At 43.7% G+C, this 14,867-nt stretch overlaps 5 protein-coding genes across 5 annotated transcripts; 4 read left to right on the forward strand and 1 right to left on the reverse strand.

Annotated features, from left to right (window-relative positions):
* Positions 1–203: 203 nt before the first annotated feature.
* On the forward strand, positions 204–2,139 carry O0I10_004703 (uncharacterized protein; the record flags this gene model as incomplete). The annotated part of the gene is made up of 5 exons (XM_058484757.1): positions 204–207; positions 368–511; positions 583–733; positions 786–1,096; positions 1,154–2,139. The coding sequence occupies 5 exons, from the start codon at positions 204–206 to the stop codon at positions 2,137–2,139; spliced, it is 1,596 nt and encodes a 531-aa protein (XP_058344634.1).
* A 971-nt stretch (positions 2,140–3,110) lies between these two features.
* Positions 3,111–4,787, forward strand: O0I10_004704 (uncharacterized protein; the record flags this gene model as incomplete). Its single annotated transcript, XM_058484758.1, has 2 exons — positions 3,111–3,346; positions 3,425–4,787. 2 exons carry the CDS (start codon positions 3,111–3,113, stop codon positions 4,785–4,787), a joined length of 1,599 nt encoding a protein of 532 aa, XP_058344635.1.
* A 2,236-nt stretch (positions 4,788–7,023) lies between these two features.
* Positions 7,024–8,761, forward strand: O0I10_004705 (uncharacterized protein; the record flags this gene model as incomplete). The annotated part of the gene is made up of 7 exons (XM_058484759.1): positions 7,024–7,200; positions 7,271–7,284; positions 7,373–7,390; positions 7,452–7,659; positions 7,716–8,093; positions 8,165–8,420; positions 8,493–8,761. 7 exons carry the CDS (start codon positions 7,024–7,026, stop codon positions 8,759–8,761), a joined length of 1,320 nt encoding a protein of 439 aa, XP_058344636.1.
* A 533-nt stretch (positions 8,762–9,294) lies between these two features.
* On the forward strand, positions 9,295–11,134 carry O0I10_004706 (uncharacterized protein; the record flags this gene model as incomplete). Its single annotated transcript, XM_058484760.1, has 9 exons — positions 9,295–9,596; positions 9,664–9,823; positions 9,889–9,962; positions 10,020–10,176; positions 10,238–10,327; positions 10,384–10,497; positions 10,569–10,712; positions 10,771–10,965; positions 11,024–11,134. The coding sequence occupies 9 exons, from the start codon at positions 9,295–9,297 to the stop codon at positions 11,132–11,134; spliced, it is 1,347 nt and encodes a 448-aa protein (XP_058344637.1).
* A 224-nt stretch (positions 11,135–11,358) lies between these two features.
* Positions 11,359–12,849, reverse strand: O0I10_004707 (uncharacterized protein; the record flags this gene model as incomplete). Its single annotated transcript, XM_058484761.1, has 2 exons — positions 11,359–11,918; positions 11,985–12,849. 2 exons carry the CDS (start codon positions 12,847–12,849, stop codon positions 11,359–11,361), a joined length of 1,425 nt encoding a protein of 474 aa, XP_058344638.1.
* Positions 12,850–14,867: the final 2,018 nt, after the last annotated feature.

Raw genomic sequence — 14,867 nt, forward strand, 5'->3', positions numbered from 1 at the left:
TGCTCAGCGGGGTTGTGAATCCATCCTTTTTTTCTGGCTCGCTTTGGGTGATTCTCCCGTACACACACACAGCTTGTCCTTTCTCTCTTTTTCCTCTCTTTTTTCTCTCCATTGACACGCGACTTTATAATCGAACACTCAACCCAAGTCAACATTCTATCATTGCCACTTGAAAACACCATTCTCGTTCAATCACAACTACAATGAGTAAGTTGCCTTCTTCAAAGCTCTCCTCGTCTACCTACCCACCCACCACCCACCTACCATTTCCCCCCTCCTTTCTATATACTCCAGAACTCAACACGCACACACCTATCCTTCCCACGTCGAGTGCTCTACAACCGATTAACGGCAAATCTGGTTATAGCTGCACAACGACGTGGTCGAAACGGTTACGGTAGTCGAAAGCGACAGCGACAAGTGATACCCCAACCACAACCATCACAATCAACCTCTGAAGAAGAAAGTACTGATGGTGGATCAGTGACCCGTTGTGTATGTGGAGAATCTCGTAAGTGTGAATTGGATATGACAAGGGTGAAAAAGAGCTATATAGTAACTTGGGGGGGGGAATCGATATAGACAATATGGGATTGATGGTGCAATGCGACCAATGCGAAGTATGGCAACACTGTGAATGCGTGGGCTTGGAGGAACAAGATATACCAGATCAGTATTATTGTGAAGAGTGTAAACCGGAAAATCACTCTGTGATCAGATTGAGTCATGGAAGGTAAGCAATTTTACAAAAGTTATGTATTCAGTGACTGATTTGTTGGAAATAGGGTGAGACGCTCCTACAGCTCCATAGGACACCATGCTCCATCTGCCAATGTGGAAAAGAAAGCTCCGAAGAAACGAATGACATTCAACAGTCGTGAAGCATCCATGTCACTCGAAGATGTTTTGGCAGCAAGAAATGCATTGGAATTTTCTCGTTCTTTACTTGATCCCATTCCCGATTCACCACCTCAACATCAACAACATCAACAATTGGATGAACATGATACAGTGGAAGAAAAAGCAACGTCACAATCACCATCTACTGATACAAAGGAGCATGATGCTACTATTCTGGAAACCAATACTGCTACTGGTAGGTGATAATGATTATCTACAAGATCACAAGAGACTCATTTGGATTGAATGATAGATGATGCAATGGAGGTGGATAAAGTTATCAGCAAACCAAAGCGATTGAATAGTGGACGATCGAACAAGAATGATGATAATGGACGACAAGGTAGCGATTCATCATCTGTTGCCAGTGGAAGAGTGGCCAAAGCGAATGAGAAGCGACCTCGTGCGAATAATGGGCGACGTACCAATTCATCCGGTTCTAAACGTGGACAAAGCGGTGGAGTGGGTGGTGGTGGTGGAAGCAAACCTCGTTCTCGAACATCGACACCTCAACCAGTTGACAATGCAAGTAGCTCCAGTACATCCGATGCACGATCCTCTATCTTTGATAAATTATCACCAGCCGCACGTGAATCATCTCCACCTGCTCGTGTGCGATATCCATCAGCCCGAATGACCATATCAGAGATGAATCGAAGAACAAAGCAAATCTTGGAATACATCAGCTCAATTCAAGTGGAAATGGCCAACAAGGAAACAATGTCACCAGCATGTCATTGTCCGCAAACAACAACCACAACAACAACATCATCATCACCACCCTCATCATCATCCAACAATCCTATCGGTGCAGGCACTGACCATAACAACAACAACAATAACAGCAACAAACCTGCATCCATCATCATTCCAGAAAGAAAAGTACACGATTCGCCATCCTCTTCTATGAGTAGTGCAAGTACAATACCCCTTGAGGAGTCGGCATTGGAAGAGGAAGCACGAATACATCATGAAGAAAAGAGTGTGGCAGAAGAGGCTATTGAAAAGATGAATGCAAGCAAGGAACAGTCATCGTTGGAGATCATGGACATGCTGACACGTGAGCTTATCAAATTTCAACGACGTTTTGGTTCCACAGCTGTTGCTACCCAATTAGGCCGAGGTCGTCAAAGAGATATGGTAGCCAATGATGATGAACGAGAAGGACGGATTACGCGTAGTCGAGAAGCCAGTGCAAGTAGTAGTTTCTTTTCTGAAAAGCGAACGGCACATGCTTAACCCTTCTTTTTTATCATATCTTCCCCATTCATTACGCATCGTTCTTTTCCCGACCCATTCCCTTCCCCACCCTCCCATAGCCATTCATTTGTTCATATCGAATTTCATGACACAGTGTGTAAATAACAACAACGCTCTTTGTAAATCATCTCTTTTTTGGGGTGGATCTTTGTGTGAACCATCAAATCGACCAAAGACGGTAAAAAGTCACATGGCAGTACATATCTTCCGTGGACCCAAGGATTTTCCATCCCTTTACCAATTCTTCCATCTCGACAGCTACTTGCAGCATTCCATGCAGAAACGGGCATTTTTTTCTTATTCTGCATCAAACTCCTTGATCTCCCATACAACATCCCGTATTCCTCCAACGCTTACGTTTGAATTTGATAATTACACGACCATGATTTGACGTGGCACATGCAAGTCGCACGAGATGAAGCTTATATGGTACATTGATACAAAGAACACACACACAATGTACATAGACACATACATGAACATGCACATAGGATTATAGCATGAATGAATAAAATGATGATTGTAAAATAAGAAAAGGGAAGAGATGGGGTTGTTGTGGTTGTTGTTGTTGCCATGTCAACCCCACGACAAAAAGGCGCGGATAAGATCTCGTGTTACTTTCTGGGGTGGAAAATTTAAAGCGGGTGCTGTCAAAGGATCCGGGTTTCGGAGAGAGGCAAAAGATAAAAGGCAGCTTGTTCGTGCATCCTTGTCCGCTTTTTTCTCCCCCACACAAACCTTTGAGTTATTATTGAGGCGCAAAACAGATAGTTTGCACCTCTTTTTAAGTCTAGGAACAACGGTATGGCTTGCATTGCATTGAATCCTTCTCTCCTGTTTATTGACTTTTGGATATCCTCTACTCTAGTTCGCCAATCTCTTATCGTCCAACCATAACCCACACAGAGGATATCGTCGCTGCAGTGACAGACCCAAGAAATCAACTTAAAATGGCTCCTCCCCACGCTGAAAACTTCACTGCTGTGCCCGCCTCTGCTGGTGTTTCTCAACAATCTCCTCTCTTCAAGGTCCATTCTTCCAATGTCGAGTACTCTGATTCCCACATTGTGTCCAAGTACGCGTACTCCAACACCATTGTCAACAAGCAACCTGATGGTTCGATGACCGTTGAACCCGTTGAACAAGTCTACCATTTCAAGACTGAAACCAAGGTTCCTCGTGTTGGGTAAGGGAAACAAAAGACATGTGATGTGCTTTATCTATACAACAAGAAGAAGGCTAATGGGTCATTGTATATGTATAGTTTGATGATGGTTGGCTGGGGTGGCAACAATGGTACCACTTTGACGGCATCCGTTCTCGCTCACAAGAACAAGGTTACTTGGCGTACCAAGAATGGTGAACATCGTCCCAATTACTGGGGCTCTGTCACTCAAGCTTCCACTGTACGTCTTGGTGTTACTCCCGAAGGCGAGGATGTTTATGTTCCTTTGAACAAGATGTTGCCTATGGTGGATCCTACTGATATGGTCATTGGTGGTTGGGATATCTCTGGTATGAACTTGGGTGATGCCATGGAACGTGCTCAGGTCTTGGAGTACGATATTCAACGTCAACTCCACAAGGAAATGTCGACCATGAAGCCTTTGCCATCCATTTACTATCCCGATTTCATTGCTGCCAACCAAGCTGATCGTGCTGACAACTTGATTCCTGGTGATGACAAGCGTAAACATTGTGATCAAATTCGCAAGGACATCCGTGATTTCAAGTCCGCCAATCAACTTGATAAGGTCATTGTTGTCTGGACTGCCAACACCGAACGTTACGCTGAAATCATTCAAGGCGTCAATGATACCGCTGACAACTTTTTGGCTGCTGTCCAATCTTCTCACCCTGAAGTGGCTCCTTCATCCATCTTTGCTTTGGCTTGTATTGAGGAAAACGTTCCTTTCATCAATGGCTCTCCTCAAAACACCTTTGTCCCTGGTCTTATCCAACTTGCTGAGCGTGAACGTGCTCTTATCGGTGGTGATGATTTCAAGTCGGGTCAAACCAAATTCAAGTCGGCGATTGTTGACTTTTTGGTCAATGCTGGTATCAAACCTGTGGCTATCACTTCCTACAACCATCTTGGTAACAATGACGGCAAAAACTTGTCCTCTCACAAGCAATTCCGCTCCAAGGAAATTTCAAAGTCTACCGTTGTCGATGATATGGTCGCTGCCAACCAAATCTTGTACAAGGAAGGTGAGCACCCTGATCACACCGTTGTCATCAAGTATGTCCCCTCCGTTGGTGATTCCAAGCGTGCCCTTGATGAGTACGAATGCGACATCTTCATGGGTGGTCGTCAATCCATTTCGGTCTACAACATTTGCGAAGACTCTTTCTTGGCTTCTCCTTTGATCATTGACTTGGTGGTCCTTTCCGAATTGTTGACTCGTGTCCAATACAAGACTGGTGATATGACCAAGTTCAGCTCCTTCCACAGCGTCATGTCCTTGTTGAGCTACATGCTTAAGGCCCCCATGGTTTCCCCTGGCACTCCCGTTGTCAATGCTCTTGGTAGACAACGCTCTGCCATTGAAAACATCCTTCGTGCTTGCGTTGGTTTGGCTCCTAACAACGAGATGGGTTTGGAACACAAGATCTGGAAGCAATAGGTTTACTTTTTCTGTAATCCCCCCACATGCAATAAAAACACTTTTATGATGTTTGTCAATCCATTGGTTATCATAATTATAGGTCCTTTAGCTTATGGATGGATTCGTATGGAATGGAAGTAGCCTCGTGAATAGGGATGTATGGCTGGCTTTGATGAATGAAATTGCCGAGGAATTCTACTGCTTTACCGCCATTGGTGTGATACAGCGGGACATGTGATAAAGAATGATCATGATCAAAAAAGGTACATTATGCCTAAACAAATGCCTCGGCGTTGCAGCATGCATACATAAACAAATAGCAGAGCATACGTATTATGGTTTCCATGGAATAGATACGTAGACAACAATGCTGATTACAAATCAATCATACCTCTCAAACATAGTATACAATCCCACTCGTACGATGTATGTGCCCTGAATTGATGTTTGTCTACCAATGTGATTGGTGGGAGGGTGGGAGAATGAGTACTTTGGATCGTTCCAGTATCCCGGAAAGAACAAGGTTTGACAGCCGCTTTCCCATATATTGGTTGGCTTTGCCGTACACAAAGATGAGTGGTGTTAAGATGCCATGCAAAGATCCTCTGCTTACTAAGAGCATTATCAGCTTCAGTGTCCTCTATAAATTGGTAGGTCGACGACACAGCTTTGGCTGGTATATCCATGTAACATACATGGTGGCGAAGAAGCATGTCATCATACTGCATTGCTGCTTAACATTATATAGCGATGATTGGTAATACACCTACACAATCCACCGTATGTAGTCACGGCATCATTACTATCATGTATTTTGTGACTAGCACGACCTTTTATTGTAAAAGAAGAGAAACAAAAACATTGACGTCAGGGTAACATCAAGTCGTGTGTGAAGGATTACATCCAAAATGCGTGAGAGAGTAGTAGTATCTAGGATACAACATCATACGATGACTTTTTATTATTACATTCATCATTTGTCTTGTTGGTTTGCAACATGCCTTTAGGCATCTAGCGTGAGAGGCTAGCGTGAAGGAGGTAGCGGTGGTGGAGTATGATATCAATTGGGACATACACGTGTGCGTAATTCTTGGCAAAGCATTACATGATCGCCTCCCCAGGCGACGATTATGATGCGGTCATGGTTGCACATGGTATCGTGGTGCACTTATCAAACGTGTCACACACCAAGCATGATCAGATGCGCGCGCTTTGAATATTCGGGTAGCGACACCGTAGCATCGAAAAAGGATATCATCCGAAAGAGCAACATGGGTGTGTTTGTGCATGACAAAGACTACTGGCTAGGTATATAGCCAGCTGTTTCATAGCAAATTTGGGGGCTGTTGCCTAGCAACAGGGGTTGCCATGGCAAGCGACTGCATAAAGGTAACCAAGCTGTGTGATGAGGTAATGACAACAATAAGATGGGACTAAGGCTGTTCTATGCTGATGACATCGGTCATCAGAATTAAACCTTGAGCGACGTGGTGCAGCATGTACGGCGTGCATCCCGTAGAGGAAAGCATGACATCAAGTTAAAAACCAAAGCGTAGTAGAGGAGTATTAATAGATTACAGGACAACGCGGGTGGATGAGGTATGTAAGTCGTGAGGTTCTTTTTCTTTGCAACAGCCAAGTTCCATTGATTGGTTCTTTGGTGTGTTTCCATCTTCAGTTTCAAGGATAGTAATTGATGTTAGACACGCGGAGACCAAGCATATGCAAGAAAGTGAAATGGCACCTGTCAAAAAAATGCATTGTTCCAATGAGAGAGTGATTTCCATTTTAGAAAAGTGATTGATCCCTATTTGGATGTTGGTGAAACGTGGTTGATGGCTCGTAAAGTCTTCCCCAGATCAAATGGCCTGGGGGTGAGAAAATTATAGCATCATCGCAATTGTGGAGCCGTGAAAAAGGAAATAAAATCGTAACGAAGGAGGTCATATCAATAGCTGGTACCTGCCGGTCGAACGGGGACGAGTGGTAAGTCTTTATGTCAATGGTCTTTCTACAACCAGATCCGGGCTATGATTGGGTGTTTATTATTCATCAATCGGGTGTTTCGACGAATAGCCGTCATCCAGCTGCAAACCCTACCACTCCCCAACTTGATAACGCTATCTATAGCGGGCCATCAAAATACTTTTCATCCTCAGGTGACACCAAGTAACACTCGATCTTTTCTGTGAAGTCCTTTCAATTTAAAAAGAACATCATCTCCCCCCTTTCCCCACTTTTTCTTTTGTTAAGCATGTCTTCTTCTACCGAAAAAGAATCTCGCCATAACAGTTTCGACGATATCGAAGCCAAACCCAAGCTTTCTGCCGACGACGTATCTTATTCAGAGCATGATGGCGAAAAAGTCCTATACAACAAGGCGCCTGATGGTGGCTGGAAAGCATGGCTAGTTGTACTCGGTTCATTTTGTGTAAGTCTTTTACAACCATTCTCTCCAATTGAATCGTATTTGCTAATACACACTTGTTCATTGTATACAGGGTTTCTTTGCAACGTAGGTGTACCTGCTTTTTGATGCTTGAAGTTTTTTTTTATTCATTATCTAATCAAATTTCATTTTCCTGCTTTGATCGGGTCATCAGCCAAGGTTATGGTTATTCGTAAGTTGAGATCGAATTGTGACACGTTGAATTTTTACTCAAACTCCACATGCATCAATAGATGGGGCGTATTCTATAGCGAGTACCAATCGGTCTATCCTGGAGATATGACGGCCCTTAGTTGGATCGGCTCCTTGTGGTATTGTCTTTGTAATATCACTGGTCCAATCTACCTGTGGATGGGTTCCAAGTTCGATGATCGTTATGTGTTGGGCATTGCATGTATCACCAGCTCGCTTGCCATGATGCTTGCCAGTATCACCAATGCGGTATGTGTCCCATGTTTTTATGTTGTACATTCATCTTCTTACCAGTTTTTGGTTAGGTGTGGCAATTGTACATTACACAAGGTATCATGTCGGGTGTTTCTTCATCGCTTGTATGGTTTGCATGCTTGCGTGGTCCTCAAGAATGGTTTTCAAAACGTCGTGGTTTGGCTGTCGGCATCACCATGGCAGCCTCAGGTGTTGGTGGTCTTGTGTTTTCAAACATTGCTAATGCATGCTTTGAGACCCTTGATTATCGTTGGGCACTTCGTATCCTCGGATTTATGCAGCTTGTACTCATTGCCATCGCCGCCTGTACTAGCTGGCGTTTAAATCCCCCAGCCAAGAACGTACCCTTCATCGACTTCCAAGATTGGAAGAACAAGAAGTTTATCATCCATTTCTTTGTTCACTTTATTGGCAACTTTGCTTTCTATGTAAGTTGTACAACACGTGTGATTTACCGAATACGTAGCAATTGCTCATGCTATACCCCTGATCCTTTTAGATTCCCTCCGGATTTATACCTTCTTATGCCAAGTACTTGGGTTATAGCGGTCTCATCGGTGCCAACATGAACTCCGTCATGTCAGCATGCATGATTGTTGGCAAGATTGGTGTTGGCTTCTTGAGCGATTATGTTGGTCGCTTCAACATGGGCGTCTTTTGCGGCTTGATGGCTTGTGTGGCCCATTTAGCTGTATGGCTTACAGCCACTGATCAAGCTGGCTTGTGGGGCTTCTGTGCCATGTATGGTGTCTTTGGTAAGTAATCATGCAACCTGCATACAACATCTATGTTGCAAACAAAATCTAATCTTTTTGTGTCACTTTTAGGTGGTGGTTACATTGCCATGATTACAGCCCTCACAGCTCAAATTGTCGGTATTGAAAGAGTTGACTCGGGTACCGGTTGGGCATTCTTTGCTTGGTGTTTCGGTGGTCTGCTGGGTCAGCCTGTCGCATCTGCTATTGTCGATCGCACTGAAGTTCCTGATTATGATGGTGCTGTCATCTTTGCTGGTGTATTATTCTTCGTTGGTGCCTGCCTTGTCGGTGTCCTTCGTGTCATTTATGGTGGTTTCTATCCCTTCAAGAGAGTTTAAATCGTATCTCGTTAAAAGCAACAATCCTCTCCTCTTCTCCACCACCGATTAGACCTATATTCAACGTATCTCTTTCCAAAACACGTGTAATCGCCGTGCGCAGTTTACCACTTGTAGCATAGTATTTTAGTTATATTCTCTTTTTCACATTGTGTATCTATTTGTATGTCATATTTCACCTTTGTTATATATTGGCTTTGCAGATCAAGAAAGAAGCATTGTCCTGTGTAAATGTTGGATGATCTTTTGTGATGCATACGCGTGATGAGAAAGTGATGGGCGCGTGTCTTGCTTGGTACGTGGATCCAAAAGGCCCTTTCTTCCCTTGCCAAAATAGGCTACATGATCCAAGGCATTGATGTTTGCAAAATCACTTTATTTATGGGCTTGGATATCATATAACATGGTGGATGGGATTCTAAAGGTACAGGTACATACGATAAGCTGTCGGCTGGGTGGGGGCATTTTGAAATTGATTGACGCGACGAGCATTTGTGGAACAATCAAGCACTTCTTGTTCCACTCCAATAATCATGCCCAGCAGTCGAGTCTTTGAAAAGATACGCGATGATACCCAGAATTCCAGCACACGAATCTTCGATCTACCCACCTTGACAATCGATCAGCTGCTGACGGCTTTTCAAGAGATGGATCTCGAGGTCACTGAGCGAGATCTCTTGCATCCTACTGCAGAGCACACAGAACAGATCTTCCTCAACATTCTACACCAACTCAAGCCAAGCGTCTATGAAGAAATCGAATCGGCAGAACTTCCCTTGGATGAACTCGACTTTGAACCTGTTGATGCTAGAAACCTTCTTGTTTATTCAAGGATGTACGTTTATGACTCTACCATACATATACCTGCTCGATACTCAGTGCTCATTTTCCATTATCCAAAGGCGAGCGTTATTGAAAGATATTGGATTCACCGACTTCGAGTTACTTGACATGACACATCCTGCACCACATCGCTTGGCACGTATCATGAGCGCATTGGTGAATTATGCAACGTTTCGAGACCGCCGCTGGGAGTTCTTTGAACAAGGGATGATTGAATCGGTACGTTTATAAGAGAGAAAAGCACGTTTGGAGATGATACCCTGATGCAATGATGGTGCCGTTAGGATCGGCTGATGGAGAAGGTACATCAAGAGGAACAAGCTATCGCTAAAGCAGAGAGCCGATTGCTTGTTGAAAGGTACTTGTTGGAATATGGAAAACACCCCTTTTTATGCTTGCTAAAGGAATGTGATAGGGAAGAAATGCCAAAGATCGAACACGCCATTCAACAACTGGAAGCCGAGAGTCAAACTGAAGCTTACGCCCTCCGGGAAATAGCCAAAACAGCGGATGAGCTTATCGCGGAAGCTAATGAGCACAAAAAGCAACGAGGGCGACTCAAGGATGAAATGGTAAGGATACCTTATGATGAGGTCTCTCACATTTATTCATACGCTTTTTATGTTTTGGTAGGAAGAGGCACAATTCAACTTGCTACAGCTGTTAAATCAACTCAATCCAACCAAATCCCTGCTCGATATCGGTCCACAAGAGAAACAAGCGGTACGTTACATAAGGAAGGTTATAAAGCAATCATTGAATGGGTTTATCTTTTCTAGACCCTCGCAAAATTGAAAAAGAGTCTCCAATATGAAGAGCAAAAAGTGGAACAAATGATGCAGCAATCAGAAGAACAGAAGCAGCAATTGGATAACCTGCAAGATATCATACGGGTATGGATGGGATGGATCGTGCCAAAAATGGCTGACAGCTAATTGGTATGGGGGTGAAACGATTTATGTAGTCATTGGATCTAGCACGACAAAGGCTATGGGATGCGAAGCGGGATAAGGGGGATTGTATTCAGACCGAGGAAGAAGAACGAGCCATGATCCATGAGGAGCAAAATGTCAACGCTCAACGTGAAAGCATTCGACAAACCCAGCAAGTAAGTTGGATTCTTCATTGTGTGGGCGAAAATGATTAATGAGTCTCGCCTATATTAGAATGTACAACGTAGCCTGAACCTGTTGGCAACCAAACAAGAAAAGGAACGAGAACAACTAGCTATCTTCAACGACAATTACCCATTGAAGCATGAAGCCGCTCAAAAGACTGTTCGACAACTATCCGAGGAAGCTAAGGAGTTGGAGAAGCAGAGAAAAGAGATCCAGGCAACTTTGAATGAATGTGACATGGAGGTATGTGCTTTTTTCAATGCGTAATTAGGTTGTACGATAGCTCATGTGCCATTGTTAGATCGTTAGCGCCGAAGCAGCAGCTAAAGAGGAGTTACAAAAGTGGATGGACGAATATGAATTGCTTATGGAGGAGTTGAATAGTAGCTTGAAAATAGGCGACACATCATAGTGGTATTGTTGTTGACATAAACCTTGGTTGTTATTGGCATGTTGAAGAGATCACGGCTGGTGAAAGGATGGGGATGATTCGTTACGCAAACATTGACATGCCATACTTGGGCATTCGTGAGAGGCACGCATAGAGTAGAGGTATCCACACAAAAGGCATCATTTTTTACTAGCATAAAGTCCATTCATAAAGAATTCATTCATAAAAGATATATCGATCTATCATCATTGTTGTTGCATTCCTTGAAAAAGCAAGAGATCATCTTCTTTGGTATAGTTCCCAAACAATGACAGCATTTCGGTAGAAGAGTCTACAAATACCGTTTGGAGATGTGGGTCATTGCTGACGAGTCGTTGAATCTCAGCTTGCAATGGCATAGCAGGTCCATCCAATTGATGTATATTCACAATGGTAGCTTGGCTATCTTGTGTAAAGTCGCGGCATTGTGTCCAATAGCTGGTGGGATCCTGCATCATGTAAAAGGCAACACCTTCAGGTTGAGCTAACCGAAACTCAAGACGTGCCCAACCAAGACGCTCTAATATTGGCTCGAGGCTTATTTGAAGAATGGTATCAAAAGGAAATTCCATCTTAAATTGCTGTGCACCATTGCGAATAGTCCACACCATCATGCGACGCTGGGTATCAAAATTACACACCATATCTTCAGGCTGCAGAGTCATACGTCGCCAAGTACCAATTTGAAGAGCTTCGGCTGAAAAACGATCAACATCGCCGCTATTGGTATTGCTGCCAATACTACTTGAAGTATTAGATGGAATGGCTAGAGGATGATGATGATGATGATACATTAGCATAATTAGATGGCCACAGGGTTTATATACTTTACCAGGGGCAGCATTGTTGAAAGGTGATGGTGATTGTTCATATAAGGCAGGCCATGGTGGTGCAGCTGGAGATGTGTAACTTCTGCTTCGATTCTGGGTTGGATCTAAAGGATCCACAGACATTGGGCGTGACATGTGATGACTATTATGATGATGGTTGGCTGGTAAAGGATAGGGTCCAAGTGAATGTGCACGTAAGCGATGTGGACTACAATTTGGTGTAGTGGCACTTTCACTCAAACCACGTCGATGTCGAGGAAGTGGGATGGTGGGAATTGAAGAGGATGCTGGTGGAGGTGGTGGTGTCGATCCCAAATCTCCCATCATAGGAGGTGGTGGTGGTGCATATGGCGAAGGTGTATGATTGCCTGTGTATTGTCTATATTGCTGTTGTTGATTGTAATAGTAATAATAATAGTAGTAGTAAAGATCAGGGGTGTTCATAGCTCTGTCGTTGGATCCCATTTGTTGTTGATGGAATGCAGCTGCTTGACACGCTGCTGATGCAGCTGCAGCTGCGTAATACTGCATACGCACCGTTTCATTGTGAAGCATCGATGACCGTTTCGCCATGTTTTTCACTTTGGCACGACGATTTTGAAACCATATTTGGATCGAGCGATCTGGCATACCAAGCTCATTTGCAAGTTGTTCACGTACACGGCTATTGGGTGTTGGATTGGTGCTGAAAGTCTTTTCTAATACTGCAAGTTGTTCAGGCGTTGCACGAGTACGCTTGCGAGGAGTTGGTGTGCTATGTGTTGTTGTGGGTTTGGGAGGCTCTGATGATTCATTTGGGGTATGAGACGGGATTGTAGGTGCTGATGTGCTTTTATCAGGAGGAAGAAAGGGCATAGATGATGGCATATTGAAAGAAGGGGCAGCATTGGCATGGATGGAATGAGGCTGTGATGCATTAATGTATGGAAGATTCATCACGATAATGGTTGAAAGCAAGGTGAATGAATGAAATGAGGTAGCTTACAGATGATAATATGGGTAAATGGTAAATGACGAAGATAGGTTACTATTGACAGGCCAAGTAATGTGCACACACCGAAAACAGAGAAAAGAGAAAAAAGAAGATAAAAAGTAGAGAGTAAATGATTGGGGCAGCAAGAAAATGCACCACGGTATAAGTAAATCACAATGATGCGAGGGTTGCACAGAAAGCATCGGCGCAATAAACAAAGACAAATGCAAACCATAGCTCTTGAAGTTGCTGTTAATTGACAGTTGCCTGGTAAGTAACATGTTCTGAATTTGGCACCATAATGCCCGCTTTCCTTTTTGGCAGCGTTGCCTATACGATACATGGCAAGGGACACTGTCGTAATGAGCCTGGTGTGATCTACCAACATATCACCAGTTGTACTCTTTCTCAGGCACGCTCTCGAACCCCCTTTTGCCGATCCCGCCACGCGACAAATAACACATGGAAGCCATGCTAGCAATAATGGACGCGGACACAGCCTTTTATCGCCGAGCGGGGTTGTGCTGTGCTAGAAGAAAAAGGTTTCTAATGCATATCAGTTACGCTGCATCCCGCTATATGCACCCAGCAGGATGATCTTTTTCCTACTTTTTGGTACCTTTTCTTCCACCTATTTGCTAACACCCCACTTCCTCCATTCCCTTTTTGGATCGATCGCGTTGATCGGAGTCAATGCTGAAGGTAAGAAACTCGAGTGTAGATTTCGTTGGCATGTATTTCTGTGGGATAAAAGGCGATCTAATCCAGGTATTGAAAACGTAGCTTTACGCATATCCATGTCTACACCACTTTGACAAAAAAATGAAGGCTACCACGTGTAAGGTTAACATTATAAGACTTGCATGACATTGACTATGGGACAAAGCAATGGGAGGTGGGAAAGCACGCGACCAACAAGTAAAACCATTGCACTTCCTTTTTCTCTTTCAGCATGTAATCGCTCCATAGGCTGTTGTGTAACATGAGTAGCAAATGACACAAAGATGCACATCATTTTGTAATGGTCGCCAGCTCATATTCTGAAAAGAAATGAAGGGAACTTTAATTTCACGCTCCTCGATTCATTTTTTTTTGTCTCGGGTCGTTTGCTACCCACATCTATGGTAGATTGTGCATGTTATTATCCGCCTAACCGAAGCAAATTAGATATCGTAACATTGAGGATTGCTCTATTCTTGGTGACTTCTTCAATCCAATGCCAAACATTGATCCCCCAGAATCAGGGTCAGCGGGGGAAAGATTCGTTGTTGCGTATTAGCACAACAATATCACGCTGTGCGCCGTATCACATATTCTGTGTGATGCATACACACGTAATGGATGTCATCGGTGAGCCTTCCGTTAACCGATTCGTCGGGTATACGATCCATGTTCTAAAGGTTGCGAAGGCAAATGCGAGAATGGATCTCAGTTTGACGCGTGCTATGCGGCACATCCGTCAGCCGACACGACACGTGGCAACGATCATTGCATGTCGATCCAAAAAGGAAAGTGGATGAGGAGCGAAAATGGGTTATTGTTTTACCCATATAAAGGTGCCTGGCAGAGCATGCATCTAGTGATCGTGACCTCAATGCTAAATTTATGTCGTATGATCCATCAAAAGAATGGATGACATGAACCATCCAAAATGCGATCGTTGGGTCTATTCCTATAACCACATCCATGGTAATTATCGGAAGGCCTATTGCGTGGCAATTCCTGTTAAATTTCAAGCGCCAAATTTATGGACAAGCGTGAAGCGATGAATGGGGTGACCCAGCGTCCTGGGTCAAGCAATTTCTATTCTTACTTGATTTGCCGTTACAATATCAGATCAATTGTATGCAGCTATTGAAGCTGCTAACCTTGGGTATAAGCAAAATACATTACGCTGAGTTTGTTGTGCTCC

The sequence above is a fragment of the Lichtheimia ornata genome, assembly GCF_029851405.1.
Source record: "Lichtheimia ornata isolate CBS 291.66 chromosome Unknown scaffold00017, whole genome shotgun sequence".
Taxonomy (NCBI): domain Eukaryota; kingdom Fungi; phylum Mucoromycota; class Mucoromycetes; order Mucorales; family Lichtheimiaceae; genus Lichtheimia; species Lichtheimia ornata.